The following is a 13,720-nucleotide window of genomic DNA, read 5'->3' on the forward strand; positions in this document are numbered from 1 at the left end:
ACCCCTTAAATATTTCAAATTCTGTCACATGGTGTATACTCTATAGAAAACATAGCCAAGTAAAGCTATTTTTGTTTGCAATTTAATATACAAAAAAAGAGAAACTTTAAATACATATGGCCATATCTCTAATGATCCACTAAGCATCAAGGAACTAACAAAGATTTATCTTTGTGGACAATTCCTTGGCAGCATTTGGGACTATCATACTAAATTAGGAATCTAAAAAGAACAACAACAACAACAACATTAATAATAATAATAATAATAATAATAATAATAATAATAATAATAAATTTATTGGGTTTGTATGCCACCCCTCTCCGAGGACTCGGAGTGGCTGTTAGGGTCTAAAGTTGTAAGAAGAGCAAATACATATTTAATTCAAACTACATATTCTTTTGCAATAAGGGATTGAAAATTGCATCATCTGTTTCCAGCTGAAAATTTAGTCTGGATATATTTTCAGAAATGGAGCAAACAAAACAATCAGAGTTCACTTCTACTTGGTCAAATGGTGAAATGTAATAGTGTAATTTATACTTCATATAGCAAGATACGTTTCCATCTTAGAAATGGGAGATACAACATGTATAACAGATTCAGATAATATAAAATTCTTTGCATTCTCTCCTATTTTGTCAGTGACTATGCAGTAGACTGTATACATTATTTGATTTATCTGAGATTGGTTACTATTATATTTTGAACCTGCTGCTGGAGTTAGCTGGAGATAGAAATGTAAGAAGCCAGCTTAATTGGTAAAGCAGGCTATACCTCATCTGTCACAGACTGTAGCTGAAGCAAATATACTTTGAGATAAAAATAAAGTGTAACCACAATAAAACCAAAGTCCATTTTGATTCTTGGCTGCTTTCCTTTCTGTTTTAGACATTTAGATAGACCAACCTTCATGTGATCTTAATCAAGGAAGAACCTTGAATGTCCCTGATCCTTAATAAAGAACTATAATAAAGTATAATTAGAGTAGAGTAGGGTAGGGTAGGGTAGGGTAGGGTAGAGTAGAGTAGACTAGAGTAGAGTAGAGTAAACAGAGTTGGAAGGGACCTTGGAGGTCTTCTAGTACAACCCCCTGCTTAGGCAGGAAACCCTACACTACTTCAGACAAATGGTTATGCAACAGCTTCTTAAAAACTTCCAGTGTTGGAGCATTCACATCTTCAGGAGGAACTGATTAATCGTTCTGTCAGGAAATTTCTCCTTAGTTCTAAGTTGCTTCTCTCCTTGTTTAGTTTCCACCCATTGCTTCTTGTTCTACCCTCAAAATAGTTTGACTCCCTCTTCTTTGTGGCAACCCTTGAGATATTGGAACACTGCTATCGTGTCTCCCCTAGTCCTTCTATTCATTAAACTAGACATGTCCAGTTCCTGCAACCAGTGCCTGCAGAGAGGGGCGGCATACAAATCTAATAATAAATAAACAAACAAACAAGCAAACAAACAAATAATAATAATAATAATTATCATATGTTTTAAGAACTAAAAGAGCATTGAAAAATTCACTACATATTCAAAAAGATGTATTAATCCGCACAAAAATTCAATTCTTGTAAATGATTTTAGAAGCTGCCATCAGTTGCTACTCTTGACCAAACATTTAATGGTTTAATGGTTCAAACAAAACATTTAATGGTTTGAGAAATAAGTTGAAATATGACCCCACTGATCTCAGAGGGCATAGATTTCTCCTTTTTCTCTCAGACATTTTCTCATTGTTTATTTAACTTTAGTTTGTTCTTTTATTTTTAAAAAAATAACCTTCTATAATTCCTGGCTATCCTCAAACTTCATCAGTTAGAACAATCTCCGCTTTTATAAGAAGAATCAAAAAGAGATGAATCACCTGAGGAATGGTATTATTTTGTGGTTCAGTTACCCACAGCACTCATTCCAATTTATCTTGGTCAAGAAGAAGCCTCCGATACAGTTAAGTAGAAAAACATGGCTAAGTGAATTATTTTCATAGTGTTAGCAACCCAAAACTAAAACTTAGTGGTAGAGCTCACATTTTGCATGCTGAAAACTCCCTATTCAGTCTCCTGCATGTCTAGTTATGGGAGGGACAAGACACCTGCTTAGTCACTTCACTTTAATGCTGTTTTTATGAAATCAATAAGGAACAGCCTTGATAAGACATGGGGATACTTGCATGGCCATGTCTGTACTCAGCTTCTACGTTTCCATTGTAAAGTATATTGCTCAAAAAAACAACACAATCAAACTTCTGTGAAATCAAACTTTCCACTTAGGAAGCAACACTGGTTGACTATCAATTTCACATGCTGTTGTGCACATTCAACTTTGTACAGAACAAATTATTCAGTGAGAATATTTCATTCATTCAGATGTAGGATGTGTTATTTGAGTGTTACCTTTATTTTTTTGACCCGTGTATAAATGTAGTATGGAAAAAAAGGTTTCTTGCTATTTTCCAGTTAATTACATGGATTGTGTAAAATATGTTCATGTATATAATATATATTCACCCTGAGTCCTTCGGGATTGGGTGGCATAGAATATAGATAGATAGATAGATAGATAGATAGATAGATAGATAGATAGATAGATAGATAGATAGATAGACAGACAGACAGACAGACAGACAGACAGACAGACAGATAAATATATATGCATATGAGTCAGCAGAAATTCTACATATTTAAACCTCCAGTCCAGTGAATGGTTATTATGCATTTTTAAGCTTTAGTAAATCCCACTGGGGATTTAATGAGGATGTTTGTGTAGAGAAACAGCATGGAAAACTATTGTCAATCAATCAATCCATTTGTTTATCCCATTAAGCTTTTAATGCTCACTAGATACCTTGACTACAATTCCCATCATCACCACCCAATAGGACCCAGCTGGATATTTTTTGCTTGGATTATTTATTTTATTTTTATTTATTTATTTATTTTGTCCAATACACAATAATACACAATGAAGGTTATAGAGGATATAGTAGAGAAGAAATACGAGATATAGGAGAGACTATAGGACAGGGGACGGAAGGCACTCTAGTGCGCCTGGATTGACAAAACCTGGTTGAAATTGGGGGAAGATTTAGTTGATTTTTTTTAAAAACTCCCATGTAGCAAGAATTAGAAATCTGAAACCACTTGTTAAGCAAAGCATATAGAGGAACCTGAGAAAAAGCTAAAGGTACCTAAGCTAAAATCATCTAGAAAAGAACCATAAACAGACCAAACCAACATTTCCCCTTAACAAGCCTACAAACATAAGGATATTTGGGAATAGCATCTTTCATCAATTCCTATGGCCATGGTGACTTGGGAACTGGATTTGGACTCACAAGATGCAAAACTACATGCTATGCAAAATGTGTTTAATTGAAAAAAAGCCTGAAGCATAAATCTGAAGATCACAGTTAGAGATGAAACTCGAAAAATTAGAATATTGTGCAAAAGTTCATTTATTTCAGCAATGCAGTAGCTCAATCCATGATTTGTAATAATTGTGATGATATATAATACATATTATAATATATAATATACCACGCCTCTCATGCTCCTCAGCAAAGCTCCAGTGAAGCCTCCTTTTCCTCCTCCTCAGGTGACCTGTGGAACTGCCTACCACTTTGCTGAAGGGTAAGGGGAGCAACGGAAGCTGAATCCTGCAAAGAAAACTGCACCCCTCCTCTCCATCCCAGCTTGTCCCCAAGGGTATCAGCTGCTGGCACCTCTATCTCACCAGCAGGCACCTGAGTTAGTCCCTTGCTCTTCCCTTGCTACCCATTGCTGTCAAGATATTTCGGTTTGGGGGCTTGGTTCTAAAACAGCCAATCGCTGCTCGCTCGTTGAACCTTGTCACCAACCAATTGGGCCAAAGAGAGATAGAAAAGAGGGTGGGATATTCTTCTCCCATCTTCCCTTGCACAACAAGCCTACAGGTTTCTAGGTTTCCAGAATATCTCCGGGACTGCCTTCTGCCGGACGAATCCCAGTGACCAGTCAGGTCCCACAGAGTTGGCCTTCTCTGGATCCCGTCGTCTGGCGGGAGCCAGGGAAAGAGCCTTCTCTGTGGCGGCCCCGACCCTCTGGAACCAGCTCCCCCCGGAGATTAGGATTGCCCCCACCCTCCTTGCCTTTCGTAAACTGCTTAAAATCCACCTCTGCCATCAGGGGTGGGGGAACTGAGACATCTGCCCCAGGCCTATATAGTTTATGTATGTTATGTTGTGTGCATGTTTTTTAAATTATGGGTTTTTAATTTGTAATATTAGATTTGTATTGTACATTGTTTTCTATTGCTGCTGTGAGCCGCCCCGAGTCTGCGGAGAGGGGCGGCATACAAATTTAATAAATAATAATAATAATAATAATAATAATAATAATAATGTGTAGTTGGAAATCATAATCACATGACTGCAGCTAACCGTTCCAATGCTGCAGCTACTACAACTTTGCAAATATTTATTTATGTATGTACTTATTTACTTGGATTTCTAGGCCACTTTCTCCAAGGGACTCGGGGTGGCTTACATAATAAAATAAGTACAAAATACAGAATTTTAAAAACCCAAGTATAAACCTACGACTAAAACTCAAACAGTTTGAAACCATTCAACCTCAATTTATTCCAACCACAATCATACTGTCAGACGGAGCAGAGTATGGTTCCAGACCTGCCGGAAAAGGTACGTTTTTAAAACCTTTTGAAAAGCCAGGAGAGATGGGGCAGTGCAAATCTCCCGGGAGAGTTGGTCCAAAGGACTGGAGCCGCCACAGAGAAGGCCCTTCCCCTAGGCCCCACCAGGTGACATTGCTTGGTTGACGGGACCTGGAGAAGGCCTACTCTGACCGGTCACTAGGATACGTGAGACAGGAGATGGTCCCGTAAGTAATTTAGTCTTAAGCCATATAGGGCTTTATAAACTGTATGAAAATCCTAGAAGGTTGCCTGAGAGTCATAGGTCCTGAACTTTGGATGCATTCTTTAATTTAGCCCATTTGAGGTACCTTGGTTCAAAACCTGGTGCACCAGTTTGCCCAAGATTGCAAGCAGAAAAACAGACTGGAGAGTTTCAATAATATACAGTGTTCCCTCGCTTTTCGCGGGGGATGCGTTCCGAGACCGCCCGCAAAAGTCGAATTTCCGCGAAGTAGAGATGCGGAAGTAAATAAACTATATTTGGCTATGAACAGTATCCCAAGCCTTCCCTTAACACTTTAAACCCCTAAATTGCAATGTTCCATTCCCTTAGCAACCATTCAGATTATTACTCACCATGTTTATTTATTAAAGTTTATTAAAAAATATATTTATTAAAGGCAGACGAAAATTTGGCGATAACATATGACGTCATCGGGTGGGAAAAACCGTAGTATATGGGAAAAAACCGCAAAGTATTTTTTAATTCATATTTTTTTAAAAACCATGGTATAGGTAGGCTATTTGCGAAGTTCGAACCCGCGAAAATCGAGGGAACACTGTATACATTTCCTGTTGCCATAACAGTGAAGGAAGAGAAACAAGCAGATTGTTCATGTTACCTACCTCAATAATATAAAGAACCACATTCTTATAAAAGCAATACAATATGCATTTTGTCACTCGATTGTAACTCCAGGCTCCATGGACAAGTAACAGCTTCTCCAAGTAGGAAAACTAGGATGGGAAAAAAAAAAAAGATCAGTTGTATGCCATCAAATTGCTGTCAACTCTTAAATTGTATTTTAAAGTCGAGACCATGCATTGCTTGGTGATATTAACTTAGGATAAATTACTCTAAAGTTTTATATTTACCATGCCTGTAATATTGAACATGGAGCATGCCATTGGCTTTGAGTAGTTATCCATTCTGATTGCAGCACATGTCCCAATTTAAGTAGCTACTGAGTAGGAGATGCTATTGAATTTCTGCTTGTGGGTTTCCCATAAAGAGATGAGTGGCTAACGTGGGATATTAGATTAGATGCCTCTTTGCTGTGGTTCTGTGTAACTTTTCTTGGGCATTTAGAGATTCAGAACATTATATCATGATCTTGTGACAAGATTCAATTCCATACCATATGTAATCGGAGGGAAAATACTATACAGCAGGAGATATATAATGCAAACCTGCCTTTACAAAAGATTCTTAAAACTAGTTTTTATCTTCCTATGTTTTTAGTTCCTCATAATGCCTCTTCTTTGTGCATTGGCTAAAAGCTTTCTTAAATTTTTTATTATTATTATTATTATTATTATTATTGTTGTTGTTGTTGTTGTTGTTGTTACTGTTATTGTTACTATTATTATGTCAATACAACACAGCAAACGAGATCACTATGCTGGATTTCGTATTTGATCACCAGTCGGGCGCTTCCCAAGCACCTAGGACTGCGTGATGTAGCGGCGAATTATGTTTGCCTATCCCAGTAAAGAGGCCTTTTGCAATTGACAGATGTTTTCAAATGTCCGCTGAGATCCTTTGGCACTGCGCCCAGCATGCCAAGTACCACTGGGACCACTTTCACTGGCTTATGCCAGAGTCGTTGCAGCTCGATTTTTAGATCTTCGTATTTCACTAATTTCTCTAGCTGCTTCTCCTCAATTCTGCTGTCCCCTGGGATTGCGATGTCGATGATTATGATGATTATGATGATTATGATGATTATGATGATTATGATGATTATGATTATCATTATTAATTAGATTTGTATGCCGCCCTTCTCCGAAGACTCAAATTTCTTAGGATGAAAGTCAGTCTGGTGGAGATGGTGCGTTCTAGATCTTTCTTAAGCAACAAAACCAGTTTGATGACTTAGTGTCAGTCATTCTGTCCCAGTCACTTCACTGGATTGATTTTGAGGGGAAAAATGTATCTTTTCTTCTATTCTTTCATTGATATATTTTATTCCTATATCTTCTATTCTATTCTTTCTTTGATATATTTTACTACGAGTATTTCCTCTATAACCTTCACTGTGTATTTAACTAACTAACTAACTAACTAACTAACTAACTAACTAACTAACTAACTAACTAACTAACTAACTAACTAACTAACCAACCAACCAACCAACCAACCAACCAACCAACCAACCAACCAACCAAACAAACAAACAAACAAACAAACAAACAAGGTGTATTGGGGGTGCTTGCCATTTTTAGATAGATAGATAATAGACAGACTGACAGACAGACATGGATAAGATAGATATGGGTGGGTAGATAGATAGTTATTTAAAAATGACACAGCAGTGGCATATGGCAATGATTAAAGATATTTAAAAGACACAGCTCTAGAGGGTTTTATGTGCTGAAATGATTATCCAACAATCTATGTGTAGTGGAAAGGAACTGGATAGCAGCCCTTTCAGCTGAAAACAGCAGTCAGATATTAAATGCATATGTGTAATGTGGGACTTATTCCCAAGTAAACATTTGACAAAATCACAGGCAAATGTGTAGAATTCTGGATATTGGTTAGACTCCTTTTACTATACAGTATACGGTAATCACTAGATTACCATTCTATATGTTTTAATTGGTATTGTATAGTAGCTTCAGAAGGTGGCATTTACTCCTTAGCTCTACTTATATCTTAGAAGAGAGTTAAAACAGTCTTTTGCTCAGATTGATTGTGGGGTCTATTTAGTCTATCCCAGGAAACTGATTGCTTTAGTTTTAATTGCTTTTGTTGAGGTTATTCTTTTTCCTGCTATTCACAGCCCAGTGTCTGACAGGATTGGGGAGGGCTACAAATTTTGTTGATTGATAGACGTAGACAGATAACCAACCCTACTATGGATGTTTTAATTATAGTCTTGGGACTTTAAACCTCAAGGAATTCCTGGCAGATTCAGCAATAATAAACACACTTACTTAGGTAATAGTGAAATAACAGAATTATCTGGGGCTCTGTATAAATTGAAGAACTACAGCTCCCACCAATTTTTCAGCTTAAATAGGCAATGGTGATTTATGTTCTGTAAGCTGCCCAGAATCATTGGAGATGGGTGGCATATAACAGAAAAGCTGACACCCCCAAAGAAAGTGTACCGTACGGTACACTGATTACGGTACGGTACCTGTCAGTATGGCACCCCCACACACACAAACGACGGCACTTATATGGTACAACAGTATACTCCCGCTATTGCAGCTTCCGGCCACCAGAAGAACTACAGTCTATGCACTGTAGTGGAGACTGTAATGGCGGTGAGACAGCAGCAGACTGTGTCTGCTGTACTGGACAATACAAAGTGATGGAAGGGGCCAGCAGGGGACACCACATTATTACGGTACCGCTATGAACAGCTTTAAATGGTACCGTATGTTTTTCCACCATACCGCATGTAAACTTGACTACGCCTTATTTTCGGGGGGTGTCTTATATTAGCAAATTCTGCAAAACTTCTGACATGCCTTACTTTCGGGGTACGTCTTATTTTTGGGGAAACAGGGTAAGTCTAAGTGCTATTGCTAAAAGAGCTAGATTTTGATCATGTTTAGAACATTTAGAAAGATGAAAATCAGAGAATGAGGTCAGGATCAGTACCTGAGGTAATATTCCAGTTACAATGGAGGAGAATGTAATTAGTGTAAATTAAAAGAAATGCTGAGTCATGGTGGATCAGCAGAATGTGCTACGACCTGATTGGTTAAGAACTGTATATACTGTAATGCACCTTTGCATAGGTGTGGTTAGTTTGTGGTTGATTGTGTGGTTAGTTTGTAGTTTGTTGAGTCATTGGTTGGGTGGTTAGTCTGTGGTGGGTCTATGATTGGTTAGTGTTTAGTGTTGTCTACAAGATAGTGTTGGTGTTATGTAAATAGAATTTAGAGAGTATAGTTTTTGCTACGAAGAAGTAAAAGTCTTCTCAAGAATTCCTGCAGTAATGTCTTCATTCTGAAGCGTCTCCAGTTCCTGATATCGTGTCTGAATCTGGGTGGGCAGCTTTTGAATGCAACTCGGACAAATGATTTATTCATTTATTCAATATTTATTAGATTTATATGCCACCCATTTCATATAGAGGCAACTTTAGAATTAGAGTTGAAAGGAGTGATTGAATCCAATTCTTGCTTTGTATTAGCAGATGACTAGCTAATTTCTTCCACCATTATTCGGAGTCTTCGGAGAGGGGCGGCATACAAATCTAATAAATAATTATTATTGCAAAGGTGAAGAGAGCAAGTGTCAGGGAAGAAATATTAAGGAGAGGAACGGGTTAATTAATTAATTAATTTGTCACGTCTGGGTGTCAGATATTGGTATTATCACTATGCTGGATTTCGTATTTCATCACCAGTCGGGCACTTCCCAAGCACCTAGGACTGTGTGATGTAGCGGCGAATTATGTCTGCTGATCCCAGTAAAGCGGCCTTTTGCAATTGACAGATGGAGATTTTGTCAATTCCAATGGTTTTCAAATGTCCGCTGAGATCCTTTGGTACTGCGCCTAGCATGCCAAGTACCACTGGGACCACTTTCACGGGCTTATGCCAGAGTCGTTGCAGCTCGATTTTTAGATCTTCGTATTTCACTAATTTCTCTAGCTGCTTCTCCTCAATTCTGCTGTCTCCTGGGATTGCGATGTCGATTATTATTATTATTATTTTAAGGCAACTGGTTCAAACTACTGTTCATCTTTGGAAATTGTTTCCACCACCACCACCTCCACTAACATTCCTAACAATCTGCCAAAACAGAAGAGTTTACTTCCAGAGACCCAGAAATTCCCCAGTCCCCTGTCTGTTTTAGAAGGAAAATAAAATAAGAAAAGTTCTGCCCCCAATTAGTCAATTTGCTCCTGAATTTCTGCAGCACAGTCCCAGGCTGCTAGTGATTGGCACAAATTGGGTCCCAGGGGGTTGGGGTGATGTATATACTCCCTATGGGCTTCTATTTATTCACTTCTGCCTTATTGGCAATAACTCAGCGAAAAATGATTTTGAAAGTTTCAAATTACATAAAAATGACCATTTCATTAACACGTCCTACATTTTTTTTTAACCATTCAGAGGCTTACTTTACTTCCAAAGAATCCTGGGTCATATAGAAGCAATTTATTTCCTGTCTTTTCACCTTCACAATATTTCTGCACTGAGGATTTAATGACAATGATTTCGCTAAGTCAATTTAACACACTTTATACTGGGCAGGAATATGTGACTCACATATCCCAATGGCCGGTCAGGTCCTACAGAGTTGGCCTTCTCCAGGTCCCGTCGGCTAGAAAATGTCGCTTGGCGGGGCCTAGTGGAAGAGCCTTCTCTGTGGCAGCCCCAGCCGTATGGAATCAACTCCCTCCAGACATTCATACCATCTCCCCCCTCCCAGTCTTCCGTTAAAGACCCATCTCTGCCGGCAGGCTTGGGACCACTAAGTTTAACATCTAGCCCCGGCCGATGAATGAATTTATATGTATGATTGGGTGAATGTGAGTGACTGGTTTTAAGAAATTGAGATTTTAGGATGTTTTTAGATTTAGATTTCTAGATGTTTTGCATTTTTCTTGTTGTGTGCTACCCTGAGTCTGAGGAGAAAGGAGACACAGAAGTGAATGAATGAATGAATGAATGAATGAATGAATAAATGAATGAATAAATAAATAAATAAATCTCTCAGCCCAGTCTATCTCATAGAATTATTGTTGTAAAGAAAATATCAGGTGAAAGGAATATTAGTTACATTTGCCACCTAAGGTTATTTATAAATCCTAATAAAGACAGGATGAAAAATAAAAATTGACAAAGCATAAGAGAAAGTAAGATCCAAAAAGAAGAATATACACTAAAGAAATCCCTGCAGGCATTTTCTGAGAGGAAGAAAAATGATCCCACTTAAAACAGTGTTCCATTTTTATATACTTTATAACTAGGTATATATATTCCACATATTTCCATACAAAAATACAGATTTTTGTGGTTCTGTGCCTAGAACCAGTAAAATTCATTCTGAATCAGAAACAATGGTGCTTGTCACCTTGCAGGATCATTCAACATCTGGTCAGACCTCAAGGTGGCGGTCAGCCAGAGTTTGCCTCAGGCATCCCAAAGACTGCCAACACTTATTACATCAGTGAAATGCAGGATGTAAGAAGCAGGACAAAGCAAATAGTGTTGTCTCTTCTTCAGGAAACCAGTTGAATACTCATTCATTTAGAATTTCTATCAGCAGTTCAATAATAAAAGTGATCCCTGAACATAATTAATTCCTCTTTTTGAAAACAATAAAATCTACATCCAAGGTTTGAATTTATCAGAGTTTGTTGCAGAGAAATAAATTTCCAGAAACACACACAGATGACTGATTAAGCTAGATTCATTAACTTCTTTATAAACATTATACATATCTTATCTCTATCTATCTATCCATCCATCCATCCATCCATCCATCCATCCATCCATCCATCCATCCAAAACCACAAGTAGATTATTTCTTCAAGTAAACACAACCAGGAGAGATAGTTTCATTTCAGCCGAGCAGACAAGCACAGAGTGGACTGAGCCACTCCCAGCCTTAAGGTTAAGTTTTCAGTTTTGATTCTCTCTGCACAGACTCAGGAGTATTTAACTCCTATTGGCTGATTTAGTTGCTATGCCTATTCATTGGCTGATCTTGTTACCACTGGCTCTCCCAGTTCATGAATATCTTAAGAGAACTGCCTCAGAAATGTCTCTATTTGGTTTTGGGGGTCTGAAAAAAATAAGTCATTGTTTGTATTATAATAAAGATGAGATATATGTCCAGAAGGGGTTGTTTCTGCACCATGTACTTTAAACTTTCTTGAAAATAATAAGAACTCTTAAATATTTTGTATCTTTGTACATGAGATATTATTTATTTAAAATAAATAAATGTTCCTAGATAGATTAGCATTTAGATTTGGAACCCGTATTCCTCTTATTGGAGGAATAGGTCAGGACTCATCAAAATCAGATGAAGACCCTAGTATCTTTCCAAAGAAGAACAGGACAATGAGACCTCCAAGGCTAACTGTACATTGGCAGTAACTTTGAAAAGACTTCGTACCCATAAGAACAGATCAGACTATATAGGACAGAAAAATAGCTCAAGGCTGTTGTCAAAAATGTCTGATTAGACTTGTACCTGTCTTGGAGGAGAAGGAAAAAGAAGTTAACCGTGAATCCTAAACTGAAACAATATTGAAGAATCTCAGTTTAAGACTTATTTATTCCTAGATTTTCTTGAGACAGAAGGCTAACTCTTATACTAGAACGAGCATTGACTTCTGTAATGAATACATTTCCTTCACACTGTTGGATAGCATTTGGACCAGATTGACATTGGAACAGATTACCTACTGGACTGCCTTTTGCCGCATGAATCCCAGCCTCAGGTTAGGTCCCAGAGAGCCGGCCTTCTCCAGGTCCCATCAACTAGACAATGGAGGGACCTAGGGGAAGAGCCTTCTCTGTGTGGGCCCCAGCCCTCTGGAATCAGCTCCTCCCAGAGATTCGTACTGCCCCAACCCTCCTTGCCTTTTGTAAAACTTACTTATGCCGCCAGACTTGGAGTCATTACATTCCAGCCTCTGGCCACTGAATGCTTAGTATGCTTGGTTTGCAATTGGGTGAATGATTTTTGATATTTAACATTTAGAATGTTTTAGATTAACTATTTAATTAATTGGATCCAATTGTATTTTGTACACTATTTTATTGATGACATGTTGTGAGCGACCCTGAGTCCACGGAGAGGGGTGGCATACAAATAAAATAAAATAAAATAAAATAAAATAAAATCAAAAAGAAAGAAAGAAAGAAAGTCTTCAAGAAACCAATAATGTGATCCTTTGAAAGATATCTTAAGTATCATTCTAATTCAGTTTGGTGCCTTTAAAACTATCAGGATTGTAAAAAATAATAATAATAATAATAAAACTATCAGGATTGTAGCTCCCAAAGTTCACAATGGACCCTGGCTGAAATCCTGGGAAGGCTGTTTTAATTAATATTGAAGCATCTTGTTCCTTGTTTTCAAACCAAACTCCCTTCATAATGATGTATCCATCAGGAGAAAGGATACACCAAAAAGGGATTCCTATCTATCTCACTTTTTTTGGGTCTGGAGACTGGTTGGAAAGCAGCTTGTTTTGCTTCTTTAAAATTTGCATTCCATCAGTTTTAACAGGCACTGCAAACAGAAAGAAATTATAGGAGTGGGAGTTTAATATTATCTAGGAAGCCACACACTGCAGCAATATAAACTGATCTTGATTTACTTCTAACAGCCAATCCCAGAGATTAAAAAAAGGTGATAGTGGGGTCTTTCACTGATAACCTCTGAATAAATGCCAAGGGGTTGATAAGGACTCCCATATAACTAAGTTTCCCTTATCATACTGTGCCTTTTGGAATCCAAAAATCAGAATTATAGTAAGTACTAATAGAGGCTGAATTGGGGCTTGGATAATGCCTACCACCACTGCTTAATTGTTTAAGACATCAGCCTGTATGTTTAGCTTCGAAAGGCAAGGATAGCATTACCAGGGATGCTGTAATTAATATTAAATAATAAACTTCACAGTGAAAAATGAAAGTTAAACTCTACAGATCACAATGATGGATAGGATGGTTACGTTTGAGCATATGTTTATCATAATTATCCTCATTCAGGTATATAGTAAGTTAAAAGTGCTGCTGCATCAGAAAATATTATACGCCATCAAATAATTTCAAAATCAGGACAACTGACAGCCTTCTCTGTGGTGGCCCCAGCCCT

The 13,720-nt window shown here is 37.8% G+C and overlaps 1 protein-coding gene across 7 annotated transcripts in view; it reads right to left on the minus strand.

Annotated features, from left to right (window-relative positions):
• The window catches only part of ATP8A2 (ATPase phospholipid transporting 8A2), a 460,631-nt gene that overhangs the window by 199,127 nt on the left and 247,784 nt on the right, over positions 1-13,720 (minus strand). For all 7 annotated transcript variants that reach the window (XM_070749818.1, XM_070749817.1, XM_070749821.1 and 4 more), the window contains one exon: positions 5,539-5,649. In XM_070749818.1, the coding sequence (XP_070605919.1) occupies positions 5,539-5,649 (111 nt within the window). The remainder of the gene's footprint in view (positions 1-5,538; positions 5,650-13,720) is intronic.

Source organism: Erythrolamprus reginae, chromosome 4 (genome assembly GCF_031021105.1).
Source record: "Erythrolamprus reginae isolate rEryReg1 chromosome 4, rEryReg1.hap1, whole genome shotgun sequence".
NCBI lineage: Eukaryota > Metazoa > Chordata > Lepidosauria > Squamata > Dipsadidae > Erythrolamprus > Erythrolamprus reginae.